The 14,631-nt window shown below is 42.6% G+C and overlaps 1 protein-coding gene across 1 annotated transcript; it reads left to right on the forward strand.

Moving 5' to 3' along the window:
- The first annotated feature begins 374 nt into the window (after nucleotides 1-374).
- VPS37B (VPS37B subunit of ESCRT-I) lies at nucleotides 375-14,403 on the forward strand. The gene is made up of 4 exons (XM_015644077.3): nucleotides 375-530; nucleotides 8,257-8,428; nucleotides 9,004-9,086; nucleotides 10,205-14,403. Exons 1-4 carry the CDS (start codon nucleotides 426-428, stop codon nucleotides 10,706-10,708), a joined length of 864 nt encoding a protein of 287 aa, XP_015499563.1. The 5' UTR covers nucleotides 375-425; the 3' UTR covers nucleotides 10,709-14,403.
- Nucleotides 14,404-14,631: the final 228 nt, after the last annotated feature.

Below are 14,631 nucleotides of genomic sequence, written 5' to 3' on the forward strand. Positions count from 1 at the left end.
TGGTCTGGTGGAGAAGCTGGTGATCGGTCACAAGCCGGACGCGATGACCTCAGAGGTCTTTTCCAACCTCAATGACCGATCCCTCGGGGATTCCGAGGGCCCCGAGTGCCCCACGTGAGCGCAGCACACAAAGCTCGCTCTGTGCGGGGCTCTGCCCATGGAGGGGCTTCACCCACGGATCCCTCACAGGAGCTTCACCCCCCCCTCCCAGGGGCTCCCCTCAGCCACCGCGGCCCCCCCTCCCCAGGCCCCTTTGGTTCCGTCCAGCAGCGCCCCCCTCCCGCCGCGCGGCCCCCCGGTCGCGTGGTACGCCCCGACACGCCCCTCCCGGCAGGGGGCGCTGAGGGCGGTGCCCGCCGGGCCGGGGCGAGACCGCGGCGGTACTTCCGGTCCGGGAGCGGGGCGGGAACGGGAGCGGGGCCGGGATGGCGCTGGACGCGCGGCGCCTGGAGGCGCTGAGCCTGCAGGAGCTCAGCGCGCTGCTGGACGACGAGAAGCAGCTCCAGGACATGGCCCGCGAGATGGAAGAGGTGAGGGGCTGCCTCATACTCCCCGGCCGCGGCCTCTATTCGTGCCGCCCCCCCTCAGCCCGCGGGGTCGCCGGCGCGGCTCGGTGTTGGGGAGGTTAATGACTCTCCGCTCCCCGGAGCCGCCGGCCGCTCTCGGCCCTGCCGTGGAGCTGCCGGTGCGTGAGGAGCCCCCGGGGCTGCGGGAAGCGCTGCCTGTCCTTTCCTCGCTTCCCCCTTCCCTGCCGCCCCCGGCCCTCGTCCCGGCCCTCCCGGCCTTTTGTTCCCCGGCCCGCGGCGGGGGGATCGGTGCCCGCTCGGTGCCACAGGAGGGGTGAGGGCTCGGCGGGCTGAAAACGCTAAATTAAATTAATTCAGCCACTGAATTAGGAGACGCTGACGGCCCGGAGGTAGGATCAGCTTTTCCATTCGCACAGCCCTTGTTTTGTGCCTTAGCCGTGGTGAAGGATTTTGCCAGGGTGAATTCAAAACAATGTGAAAGAGATTTCTGTGTGCCCCGGTTGGTATGCTGGGCGCAGCGAGGGCTGTCAGGCTTTTCTGCTGCTTGTTTTGCCTGTTTGAAGTGTCTTTGTCAGTGCATCAGGCTCTAAGTCGTGCTTTGGGATCTGTGATTCTTAAAACAAAATAGGAGCCTGTTTTCTTCCTCTGGCTGTGGTTGCCTTTAACTGGTTTTTCTATGTGCCAGTGGACACTGGGTGTTACAGTTCAGATACGAGACTGTTGTGGGTTTATTTGGCCACATATGTGCCTGAAAGAATCTCACTGTTAGTCAGATAGGAGTGAAGAAGATAAAACTATATGTATGAAAACTTTAAAAGAAAAAAAATGTGCTCTACTTCTCTGGGTCCTGTATTTATTTGGGGGTTTTTTTTGTTTTCTTAAATTAGAGGACAAAAGCCTCAGGAGAAGAAAATCAGTGGCAACGTGTTCTTGAGAAAGAAGCTTACTTTATTAAGTGAAATCAATTATAATTGTGTTCCCTCAAACTGAGGTTCTGGCCCTTCTGAGGAAATTGTTCTGGATCACCTCGAGCCAAATTGTCAAAGTATTACCCATGGAGAGGCCCACTGAAGGCTGGGGCTGAGTTGATGAGGTGTCCTGGGGAATTTATTTGCTGTATTATGCGACAATTTGGATTTTAAACTTTGTGTCAATAGATTTCTGAGAGCGGGGCAGCCATAATAACTTCACATGCGAGGTTATATTTTGAGAACTTAGAAGAAACAGCCGGTGCTGTGGAAAGTAGAACATGCAGAGAGCTCTTGAAGGCCCCGTGGTTTGCTGGGGGCAGGAGCACCCTGCTGAATAAAAACTATTTAAGGAAACTCGGTGGGTTATAATGGGCTTAACTTCATAAAGATGTGAACGGGTGCAGTGCTGCTGGTTCCACTGTGACTCTGAGGAGGGCACAAGCACAAGGCTTGCCTTGGTGGCTCTTTATTATTATTTATTTGTCAGTGTGAACTTAAGACTGTAGGTCAGAAGTGATAGAAAACCTCATGACCTCGGTAGAAAAGATCCTCAGTCATTACACAGTCAGCCCATATTCTCGATTTGACCCTCAGGTTTTCTCCTCTTCCGTTGGCATCTTAAGGCTTTAAAATTGTAGAGTAAAGTTCTCCGGGCCCGAGGGAATATTTTGTGGTGTTTGGAAAGTGTGGCCAGGTTTGAAGGTGCTCAGGCTGTGTGGAAACACGGCTGTGCTGCTGTCTGCTATAATCCTCTTTTATTGGATGTGGAGGCTTTTACTGGAGTCTGTTCAACTAGAAATGTGTTTACCCATCTTGGAAGGAATTGGCCATGCTTGAATATTTCTTCCTCATTCTGTTTTTGCCTTCACTGAATTGTTTATTGCATGTGCTGCTGAGATCTGAGTTTTCACTGGGAAGTGTGTGGCAGGAAGAGGGAAAGAGGGAAATCCTGAATATTAAGGAGGCACCATGGTGACTTCACTGGCTGTCAGTTCATCCAGTTGTACCCAGGTTGTAGGGTTGTTCCAAAGTCCTTAAATTCCTAATTTTACTGTGACATGCCAATTAAATCACGATTCCCGAGTCACTTCTCAGAGGTCACTTGTATTTTCAGTGTTGAAGTCGGTTAAAGCTGATTATTCCATAGTAAAAAAATACCTTTGTTCTCCTTGTTGCAGGGGAAACCCAGCTCAAACCCCAATGTTTTGTTCAGAAAGGAGGAGGATTTGGAAAAACCACTTGGCTTTCTTGCTAACAGCTAAAAATAGGCACTTCCAGCCTTGCAGGGAATGTATTCCTGTGTGGCATTTGAGCAGGATTTGTGGGGGTGTGTGTATGAGTGTCTGTGTGTGCCCAGGGGGTGGTGATGTGTTTGCAGAACGTCCTGCACATGTGTCCCCAGGTGTGTGACACGGTGGCATCAGAGCTGAACAGTCGCTTTTCCTGTCTCTGAGCTTGGGTCTGCAGCCTCTGGGCTTGCAGGGCTTCAACAATCAACATCTTGTCTGTGAGAAAGAGGAAGGAAGCTCCTTGTCTGGTACTCCCGGTCTTTTGAAACTGAGGAGGGTTTTTTTTTTATATATCATCCTTTCAGGTTGATCTCTGTAGCGCATGTAGAGCATTCATCTTCATGAAATAGGATGGTTTGGGTTGGAAGGGACCTGAAAGATCATTTAGTTCCAAACCCCCTGCCATGGCAGGGTCATAAAAGTAATTTATTTATAAAAGTCAGTCTCAGTGAGATAACTCTAAAAAGCACAGATGAGAGAATTTGTGACCTGACACTGGTGATGATTTGATGAATTTCCCTGTGAATGTGAATTGTCTTTTTTATCTCCTGGAGAGATAACTGTAACAGTGCAGTATTGTGTGCAACTGCTAAGGTTCCATGGCCAAAAATTACTTGCTTTTCAATACCTTAATTATGTGAAATCAAGAAGTCAGAAATGTATTGCCTTCTTCTCATTCCAGCATTTCAGAGTACACTGGCAAGCACAAAAGGAATTTTTTGAGCATGGTCCTTTTCTCAAAAGCTGATTGGAAAGATCGTGCAGGGCAGAAAGTCCAAGTTGAACTATGTGCATTCATGCCCAGATTTCTTGGATTCCTACTCCTGTTCTAAAACCACATTGTGCAAGCGGTCATGTTCTTGTTGGCCAAACATGAAATTTAGTTGCAAAGTTAGGAATTAGACTTGGTGACAAGTACAGGTTTTTCTCTTCTAGCTGAGAATCAAATGAGTAACCTGTCTGTGTCTGATGAGTGCAAATTGCAGTGCTGAGCGTCTTGCCTCTGCAAGAAATGTCTAGGAACTGCAGCTTACCTTCTAAGCTTTATTTTGTCACTTTTAAGTAATCAGAGGAGCTAAATTTAGCCAATCTAATTACTTTGCAGTATGTTTTAATATTTATTACAGAACAGATGTTGTTAGGGGGTGTATTATTATTCACGAGTCCTTGATGAAAAGCACTCCTAAATCTTCTGTAAAAAAAGTCTCTTCTCCTACTCTGCACCTGTCAGCTCCTGTTTCAGGGGTTAATTTGATACTCCAAATGTGCATCTTTATACTTCCACAGTGTGACTGCATATTTTATTCTTAATTTACAAGTATGTTTAAGTGAAAGAGAATGTGGGCATGATAAAGGCTGGAGAAATCTATAACTGACACAGATGTGTCCTATGTATAAAGCAATTAAAACAGTGCCACACAAAGCTGCTTTTTATTTATAGCTCCTTAAGAGACTTTTTCTCAAAGGTACCAAGAGAATCCTCGCCCTGGTGCTGGCCAGAGCAAGATTATAATTATAGCAGCTCTTGATGGACTTTGTGGGTAGTCAGGATTGCTCAGTTTCTCAGGAGGCAGCTCCTCTGGGAATGTGTTTTTGGATGAACCAGAGAGGCGCTTCTCAGAGACGTTTTACACAAATAACTCTTGCTGCAAACCATTATTTTGGAGTAAGGGATCAACATTTATAGTATGAATGTTGCTAAGCTAGTACTAGTTCTGGTTTAATTTTATCCAGCTTTTTTTTTTTTTTTTTCCCATTTTTAAAAGTGGGATGAAACAAAGCTGCAGTTCATAAAAAAGTAGACTCTAAATTCCCAAAGCAGTTGCTGCTGCCTGCTCTTGGAAATGCTCATTAAATAAATCCTTGAGTAAAATTATTCAAATTATGCCCATTAAAGAAATTCATATTTTTTTAAGCAGCTTAAATTTTGAAGTGCTGCATAAACCATGACTTTTGTTTTTAATAAGCTCTGTGTGTCCATGGCTTCATTTTCTTGCAGCACACTTTGGTGTTGAGTGGTCTGCTCAGGGGTGAGCAATCCTTGTACCATGAAAATCCCCTTTTAAGCAGCTCAGTATGGTTGCCCCGTTTGTCCCATTCAGAACTCATAGCAGGAGCTTAGCAGTGAAAGGGGAAAAGAAAAAAAGTCATATATTCTCCTTAATATTGTCCTGTTTCATTGTGTCTCGTGATTCTGACTGGTATTTTCATCTGGTTTCAGATTAACGTTTCCTGCCTGTAGAAGTGCTCATGACCTCAAGAGTCTTGTAAGGAATTCTGCTGGAGTCCCATGCTCTTTTTATCTCTAAATAACTTTTTTTCCTTGCACTTCCAGTGGGCAGGTGAACAACCAGTGCAGGAGCAGTTCCCTGCTAATGCACATTTTTGTCACATGTCACAACAAAATACCTTTTGTTGCATTTATTCCTTCCTCAGCTTTTGTCTTGGGCTTGTGGAAAGCTGTGAATGGATGCTGAAAGCATTCTTTGTGCTGCACTGATAATCTTAATAGACTGCTCATGCTGGACTGTGCATTTGACCTTTGGATGATTTTGCAGCTGGTTCTTTTGTAGTTTTAAATTACTCATTTCTTTGAAAGCTTTTCTACAGTGTTCTTTAGGCAAACTTTACAGTGTTTGCTTTCTGATTCCTCAAATTAAATTCCAAGTGTATTGGAATAGTTTGCTGTAAAGTTTTTACACAGACCAGAACATCAGTGACAGGGATTATCCTGGTTTATAAATCATGACTATTCAATTTGCATCACTCTGGGATTATATCTGTTCTGTTTGTTGGGAAGTAGAATTCACAGATTTCAAAACTCTTTCAGTGACATGAAATATTTCAATGTCCTGAAACAAGTGGATGGGTCTTCACCAGCTCCTCCTTAACTTTCATTAAACATCATTCCTAAGTTTGCTTTGTATTTGAGGAACTGGTTCTTTCCATGGTTTTGGGTGAGATTCAGGTTTCTCATCTCTCCAAGTGTGCATTGTTAAAAGGAATTTGACACAGACCAATGCTGGAAGTGAAGGCTTCAGGAGTGACATTTTAATTCATCATTAAGTGTCAATTACCATTTTTGATCAACTTCTGTTACAAAAAATACATGCTTCTCAGAAATGCTCTGATATGGAAAAGGTTTCAGTTATTAACTCCTGTGTAATTTCAAGCACTATAACTTAAAGTATAATTACAAATACTTTAACTTTTTCAGTTTTACACAAGTGTCTTTAAGACTTTTGCTGAAGTTTAGTCTAGTCCATAATTATTAAATATCAGATGCAAAGGACAGGATGTTACTCTGCTTTAGATGTAGGCAGGTCATATTAGTCACGTTTTTCTTATTTTTACGAGTCAAGTACATCATGTCATAGTGGTATCTACTCATCTTCACACATTTAAAATTATTTAAAAGTAAAGTTATCCAGCAGATCATTATAAAATATTAGGATTTTGTTGCTTCTTCCTCCTGCCTGTCCTGTTGAAAAATATTCTGACACTTGAGGCAGGGACAACATCACAAAAGTCTCACTTTTGACTGACTTTAGGAAGCCTTTCCTTATTCTGTTTATCTGGAGTTCTGCCTTCTCCTCTTTACTATATATGATTTTAGTAAAAGCTTCCTTTTCTGGGTATTTGTGCTCTTGAAAGGCTTCTAGGTTTGTATCCTCTGGCTTTTTTTCTGCCCTGAGTAAATGTACATCTTCATCCTAAAAGAGAGATCAAAGTTCACTCATTAAACTGGTCTCTCCTGACTGACTGTGCACCTGCTTTGAAATGAGAATATCAGCCTCCCAAGCAGTGAAAATACTGAATTTGCTGTGAGGAAGTAGTGAGCTCATTAAAACGGTGAAAGAGGCACCAGAACCCATCAATCTTTTTGCATACAATTTTATTTGGCTGGCAGTTCAGGAGCCAGCAAGTAACAAGGCTTGTGGTGATGGCAGGAGGTTGGTAAGAGTTGGATGCCACTAATTAAGCTGTTAAATCCTGTGTATTTTAGTTCCCTTCATAATTGTTTTTAAAAAAATGTAAAATAGGGGGACTTCAGCTTTCTGAATGTAACAATCTAACAGGATGGTTTCATATGAGAATAAACAAAGGGAAACCAGTTTAATTTAAATTATTTTGCATTAGATTCAAATATAAGAAGAGGATTTTCTTTTTATTCTTGGAAAGGATCCACACTGAACACAAGCATAGGGCTGGATGCTTATTTAGGCTTGAAAATACAAAACAATATTGAAAGTGTAATTTCTGAATGTCACAATTTGGAGTGAAATTGGGATTTGATGTAGAATTTAGGACTCTGTATTATCTTTGGCAGTTATTGTTGGGTTTTTAAGTGATTTGGCAAGAACAAGGTGAGAGTAAAGCTTTGGTATTTGAAGAGCAATATCTGGGGACAAAGGTGTGTTTAAGTAACACCAAGCTACTTTTGAATTTAGGGCATTAAATATAGCATCTAAATATTTCAAAAGGAAGTAATTGCTCTCCAAGACAGTGGCTGTGCTTGGAAAAACACCTGAATTTTGATGCTGACCTTTTATGGGGCATTTAAACAGCTGATTTGGGTTTCTTCTTTTGGTGTTTCTGAGGTGTGGCTCTGTGTTCACCCAGAAGTGTGGCAGGAGCAAGGTCTGTGCTTGTGTTTTCAGGGACTGCAGGGGCTGTAAGTGGGAGCAGCTGCAGCTGACCAGGGACAACCTGGGCTAGAAGGGACACATGGATGGAGGAGGGTGCCAAAATGTACCAAACTTCTGTTGGTTTTGAAGGCAGCTCAATAGAATTAGTCTGTTGTGCCCTGGGAAGACTATTCCACTTGTTGATTCAGCCTGAGAATCTGAAATCAAATCCCTTGGTTGTTTTTTTCTTGGGTTTTTGTTTTTTTTTTCCTTTTGATGTCTGAATATTTTAATGAATTTAATGTGACACCCAGGGCAGACTTCTCCAAACACTCATCTCTCCCAGAGCTCCTGAAGGCTTTCCTGATAAAATCTTGTGCATGTGTGAGCAAACTGGAATCTGGCTGAATCTTGGGTGTGTGAGAATTGTCACTTTTTCTTCAGGCTATTTAGGAACTGTTAAAGCAGAAGGATTAAACAGAAAAAAATGAAGGTTTTGGCATTAATCCATGATTGGTGTAACACAGTTGGGGAAAAATATTCTGGAGAAGGAACAGTCACGATGCAATCCTTATTTTTTACATGTTAACAGGATAAGGGATGATATTCTTCTGCACTCATTGTATCTCACTGCTGGAATTCAGATTTTTTCAAGAGCTGTCGCTTTATCTGTCAATGTTTCGTCATTTGTTCATCAGTTCAAGGTCCAATGCCACAGCACTAATTCTTACATAGGGCTTACTTTTGTTGTTTATTTAAAAGCTTTCATGTTCTCATTTTGTCTTGCTTAATAATTTCACTGTCATTTCACACACTTCTTTTTTATTAAATTTATATCCAGGCCCAAAATGTTCAGCACAGCAAGGACATGACTCTTGCCAGCAACCGCAGTCTGGCAGAAGGAAATCTCCTGTACCAGCCAAAGTTGGAGTCTCTGAAATCAAATTTGACTGAGAAATACCAAGAGCTTCAAGTTCTTTTTGAAGCATACCAGATAAAGAAAACAAAACTAGGTAACGCTGGCTGTTGACAATTATGATTTGCTGTTTTCTAAGTGAATGTAAATCTGTTGCCTGTTTGTTGGTTGGTTTTTGGTGTCTCATTTTTAGCTGTGTGAATTAGGGTACAAAGTGAAATGTCATTCTTGTGTAGTGCTGAAATAGATCACACTTCTGATGATTTATTAAGTGACTGTCACATCTAGTAACAGATACTGTGGATTCTTCTTTTTACCTACCTGTTCTTGACCTACTCTTCTCTACATTATCAACTTCATTTACCTTGCTAAAGAGCAAAACACTTTGAATTTTCAATGACTATTTATAAATCAAATTGAATATTGCTTTTAACATTCATACTGAATTACATTTTACATCTGATATTGCACTTGCTTGAAGTGCTTTCAATATTACAAATATATAACTGGAATTAAATTTCATCCTGAACTTTGTAATAGATTTCTTCTTGTGATCATCCTGTGCAGAACTGCAGAGTCTGCTGGTTGTGCAGATGTGCCTTAGAGGTTGTTGTGTAGTTTGAAGTCACTTAGAGCCAGTTGTCATCTTCTGTCCTTCCTGTGCCTTTGCAGACAGACAATCCAGCAATGCTTCCCTGGAGACCCTGCTGGCACTGCTGCAGACTGAGGGGGCGAAGATTGAGGAGGACACAGAGGTAATGACAGAGCACCCCAATTCTGCCACTTCCACCCATTACCAGAACCTTCCAGTGTCCGTGCCAGCAGTGCTGAGTTGAGCATGTGACAGATTAAGGGGTGCTTTTAAGAATATGGTCTTGTCTTTGATTTGAGCTTCAGGGAACAGCTGTTTGATTCCAGCAATTTTATTTCTTTTTTTAATCTGAGTAATTTTTTACTCTTAACATCTCTGAAGTTCAAGAGAGAAAGTGCTCCTTTTTAGAAGACAGGCAAACCCTCTTAGTTCCTTGGCTTTGACCTCAAACTTGTAGAGTTTAAAAATGTGGAATCTTTTTTTAGTGGGGTTTGCCTGGTATATGTATTACTTCATAATAAATGTCAATTAGTAGCCTAATAAAAAAACTGTGCCTGTGCTGCTTTTCCTCCATTGTTTCTGGTGAGATATTCCATTGTGATTTCAAATGTGTCTGTGCAGGTTGCCAGTGGTCACCACTTGCTGTAACACAAGTGCTTGAAGGGTGGTGTGACTTCAGAATAATGGGAGTGTTTGGTTTTGTTTGCTGATTTGCATGCAGGCATTTTCTGGAATTAATCAGGAAGGAAAAAAATTGCTTATTAGCCCTTAGTTGTGACTGTAAAAAGACATTCCCAGGACAAGCTGAATTTAGTAACTTTGTTCATCTCTCAATTATTGAACATCCTTTACCCAAAGCCATAAGTAAGGCTGAATCTTAAACCTGACTTAGCAATAATCTCTGTGCTGAGTCTCACAGAGCTCAGTGTTTCTGTTGGCATTCAAGCAGCACTGAGCTGTAATTCAGCTTAGCTGGCAATCTGGAAAACTGCTGGACTTGGTTTGTTCTCATCTCTGCTGATCAGAGGAATGCTCAGAGCAAGATTCAGATGTTTATACTGCTGTTACTTCAGTATAAATTTATGCAAAGGTGATATTTAACTCTCAGTGCTTCTGAGTAATAACTAACTGAAAGTTCTCCTCAGAATTCTTTGGTATGCCAGTCATCTTCCATATGCCAGCTGGAAAATCACAGGCAAAATGATGCTATTTTTGGGATGTGAGCCATTTAGATTCTGTTGCAGTAGGCTGTTTCCTAAGAGAATGTTCTGTATTTGACAGAACATGGCAGAAAAGTTCCTTGATGGTGAAATACCACTGGATTCCTTCATCGACGAGTACCAGAGCAAGCGGAAACTGGCTCACCTGCGCCGGGTGAAGATCGAGAAGCTGCAGGAAATGGTGCTGAAGGGACAGAGACTTCCTCAGGCTCAGCCGCCCGCGCAGCCGAGACCACCCGAGCCCGCAGCAGCCCCTGCAGATCCCTACAAGGCGGATGCAAACCCTCCTCCCTCGGTGGTGCCCCGGCGGATCCCACCCCCGCCGCCTCCCTCGGGCCCGGCAGGACGATTCCCCACTCCCTTCACTGCAGCCATGAGTTCAGGACCAGCTCTTTCTTACCCAGGTGCTCCGTACCCTCCTCTCCCGCCTCGGCCGGGAGCAGCTCAGCCCACGAGTCAAACGGCACAGCCGGGATACCCAGCTCAGTTTGTACCACCCTACCCTCCTCCTCTTCCCCAAAGACCACCTCGCCTTCCACCACATCCTGGCTTTATCCTCCAGTAAATATTTGGGTGCGCCTGACTTATGTATTGGTGCTTATATTTCCTTTTCCCCCATCAGAGACTTGCTGTGGGCAGTGGGAAGCCTCTGTTCTTTGCACAATGGAGCACAAAGGCCGAGCTGTGGCACAGAGGTTTGCAATTGCTTTGCTAAATGTGGTGATGTTTGTTTGCAAAGGTCAGTGAGGACAAGTGTTTCCCAGGAAGGTGATAAGGTCTAAATTCTGTAAATCCATCAAATTGGGAAGGCACCGGCTGTGGGTTTGCTGATGTTACGAACCAAGTCACGCTCTGAATTCCTTAGTGATGGTAAATCAGCATCCTCCTGTGTTCTGATGTATTCCCCTGGCAGCTGGATGTGTGTGTGGCAAACGGGGAGCTGCTTGTCTCTCTGAGGAATTCCGTGTCCGTGACAGTGTTGGGATGGTAACAACCATATCTAACTGCTGGGGTGTGCACAGGACCCCCCTCAGCATCCTTGTGCATCCAGGGCCAGGTGCACGAGGTTTTCAGAGCTCACTGAGCTGAAGCTCCTGTCAGAACACCTTGGGGGGTTTTAGATGGGGAAAAGGACAGGAGTTTCATTTTTGCATTTCAGTTGTTACCTTAGTGTGTAATCAAAGTAGGCACTACTCCCACTCCTAAGTAGCTTGATACCCTCAAAGTCCTGGTCTCTTGAAATGAAACTAAACTGTTTGTAGAGCCAGTTTAGGGTTTTATAGACACTTTACCAGGCAGTTTTATTTCCTTGCCTATTAAGACTCTTTCTAATGGTTGTTTTTTTTCTCCTTTTCCACACCTTGGATACAGGAATGATTTTTTTTACACAGGTGCTTAGCTTTTGATACCATGTGATTCCAGGAATCTAGGCAGGGTATTTTCTTAATCATATACTGGATTTTCACATGTAATTGCCCACTTGAATTTCCACAATTTCTTTTTATCCCTTAACTCTGTCTCTCGCTTGGGAGAACTATTTTTAACTTTCCCATTTCATTTAGTTATGCAGTTTGGGGCATGTGTATCTATCTGGAATTTGCAGTTAATGTTTCTCTGCAAGTAGGCAAAAAAAGAAAAGCCTTTTGAAATCCATGGTGGCTGTTTGCATCTTATGGTTCTTGACTTCTGCCCCTGGATGGGAGAGGCTTTTTAGGGCAGCTCAGATTTCACTCTCCATGAGACTCTTGAAGCCTAAGGTGCAGACACATGCTGGTATTTTAATCCAGCACTGGGGGAGGCAAATTTTAACACTTGTTGTTTGCACAGAATGTGTCTGTGAATTTGTTACCAGTCAGTCCAGAATCTGTCAGAGCCCCTGGTTATTTCAGAGCCTTTTGGTATCATTGTCCTGGAATGCACTAAATTGTTTAGAAGTACTGCAAACATCAGTCAGAATAGAATATCTATTTTATTTTTCTTTATGTAAGACCTGGATTGTCCCTTAATCATTTCCTCTGGAGTGTGGTGGTTAGCAAATACTAATCTGAAATTAAGATCATAACAGGAAGCTCTCAATTCTGAAAATACTAATATGGTCATTTGGCTTGTTTTGCCTTCTGCAGACAAAGGGCAGAAAGTTGGTCAGTGTTACTGGCATCTGAACCAATTCCCCAGTGTTAGTCTGGCAAGTTTTTATAGATGGGGGATTTTGTAAAGCAATGTGCATTGGATTTGTTTGCAAAGTGTGTTTTTTTCTGTAATCTAGTGATGGTACAGGATGTGGTTGTTGTTTTGGTTTTTTTTTTAAATAGTGTGATATCTTTTCTTGGTATTATTTTCTCACTGAAGCTTTGTATAAGCATGGTTAATTATGACTTGTTTCAAAGTAACTTTGCTGTGCTGTTAGTGCTGGTATTTGGATGGCAGCTGTTGTATCTGGATGCTAAACATGAGTCTGCTGTAGAAATGGTTTGTGTCCTAGAAAGAACTAAAGTGGGTGGGGGCTACCAGGGTGGAGTCTGAATACAGAAATTCATACTTTGAGCCTGCTACACAAAAACTCTAAAACACTCCCAAAATCAGTTTTACTAAGATTTCATAAAAACAACCAGGTATATTTTACACTTATCAGGTGCCAACTTTTTTTCCGAGGGTTGGAAATCCTCAGAAGTGATGGGGGTGATAGATAAGTGTATTGTGAATTTGCACTGCATTTTATGTATCAGACTATTGGTATTAGTAGTCCAAAAATATTTTTACTACTTGTTAAATCTTCTGTCTTTTGGTAACTTTTGTGATAACAATGACCTTTCAGGGATACTTTTGTCTAAAAACAACCTCTTGTGCACACTAAATACAGACAAACCTAATGCAATTTTTTTTTTTTGTCTGAAAGCAAAACAATGCATTATTGCATATGCATGTGGCTGATGTGCCTTAGGATCACTACTTGTGATTGTAATTCTAGGATATTAGCATTTTTATCATTTGAATGGCCATTGCTTAACTCTAATTTAAGGGCTCTTTGAGAGCACTGACTTTCACAAAAAACTGACCCTCATACTTCAGAAGAAAACAGCTGTATCTGCTATTTGTAAGCTTATAGTTGCCTTCACTGATGGGTAAGTTTGAACGTAGCTGATGTAACTAATGTGATGTTTCAGTTATTGCAAGCTCATAACTGAAGTCCAGCTGCTCATGGAAAACGTTTTGCCATTAATTTTGTGTGTGTGTGTGTGCACACAAACTGTAAATATTTACTTGACTGCTGGTGATGTTTAAGGGTAAAGGAGAAGAATGACTGTGGAAAGCTGTTCAATCTTTCAGCAACAAACTTGACAAAACACTAACCTGGCAAGAGTTGTGTCAGTGCTTTCAACCTGTAGCCCTTCAACAGCTTCTCCTGTTCTCTTATAGCTAATAAGTGAATTCTGCTCTGGCTAGGATGTTTAGAATTGTACTAATTTGCACTGTTTATAAAATAGTGAGATTAAAATGCCATAGGCAAGCTGAGACTTGAGAGGGGGTGGCTCACGATGCTTGCCAAAAAAAATTAAAATATATATATATATATATAAAAAAAGGATTTTTGATATCTGCTACAAATAGCATATACTTCCCCAAAGCAACTGGAGTGGAGAAAAATCCTTTAAATACAATGTGTAACACGGCTTTAGAGTGTTGGTAACATTGGAAATGCTCTCTTTGGGCGACATTCTTTGTGCCAGTGTTTTGTAGCGGTTCTGTGAGCTGGGACTTGGAGCAGTTCTGGGTCTCTGCACTCGGGGCTGCCTCCCAGAGAAGGTGGAGTCAGTTGTTGCAGCACAGCTGATCCAGCCAGGTCACCTCTGTACTGCTGGAGGGAACAGGAGCTGCCCTGCCACGCCAGGAGGCACCTGGGCACTGCCTGCTCGAGGTGATCGTCCCCATTACTGCCCCAACCTCCACAGCCTCAGTCTCCACCTCTCTTGGGACTTCTCTGCCCTCTCAAACTGGAATCACAACGTAGATACAGAGCTCAGGCTGACAATTCTTTCACCCTCACGTGGAGCTGCGTGGCAGACGTGGAGTTCAGAGGGGGCAGAGTCGTCCTGTGCCTGAACAGTTCCTCTGTGTGATCCTGAACTGTCTTAATAAGGGGCAATTTTATATGCCAAGCAAGTTGTGAAACATACAGTGGATTTGTTTGCATAATAAGTCTTTCTGTTATCTACTGTGTTCTGATTTTAAATAAAATAGCATATCTCTTGGTGTCCTGTCCCCTTGTGGCTCCCTTCAGTTGTGGTGCAGTTATATTAATGATTTTCAACCCTAATGATGTCTTTTTTTTTTTTTCCTGTAGCAACATAAACACTTGTTGTAGGATGTAGAACATAAAAATTGAAGAATGCTTTAATTATTCATGGTAAATCTGTTGGCTGTGTTTTTAGTGACTGGATAGAACGAGTCCATTTTGTATGGAGCTGGTACAGGATGGCTTTGCTCACA

Source organism: Parus major, chromosome 15 (assembly GCF_001522545.3).
Source record: "Parus major isolate Abel chromosome 15, Parus_major1.1, whole genome shotgun sequence".
Lineage (NCBI taxonomy): Eukaryota > Metazoa > Chordata > Aves > Passeriformes > Paridae > Parus > Parus major.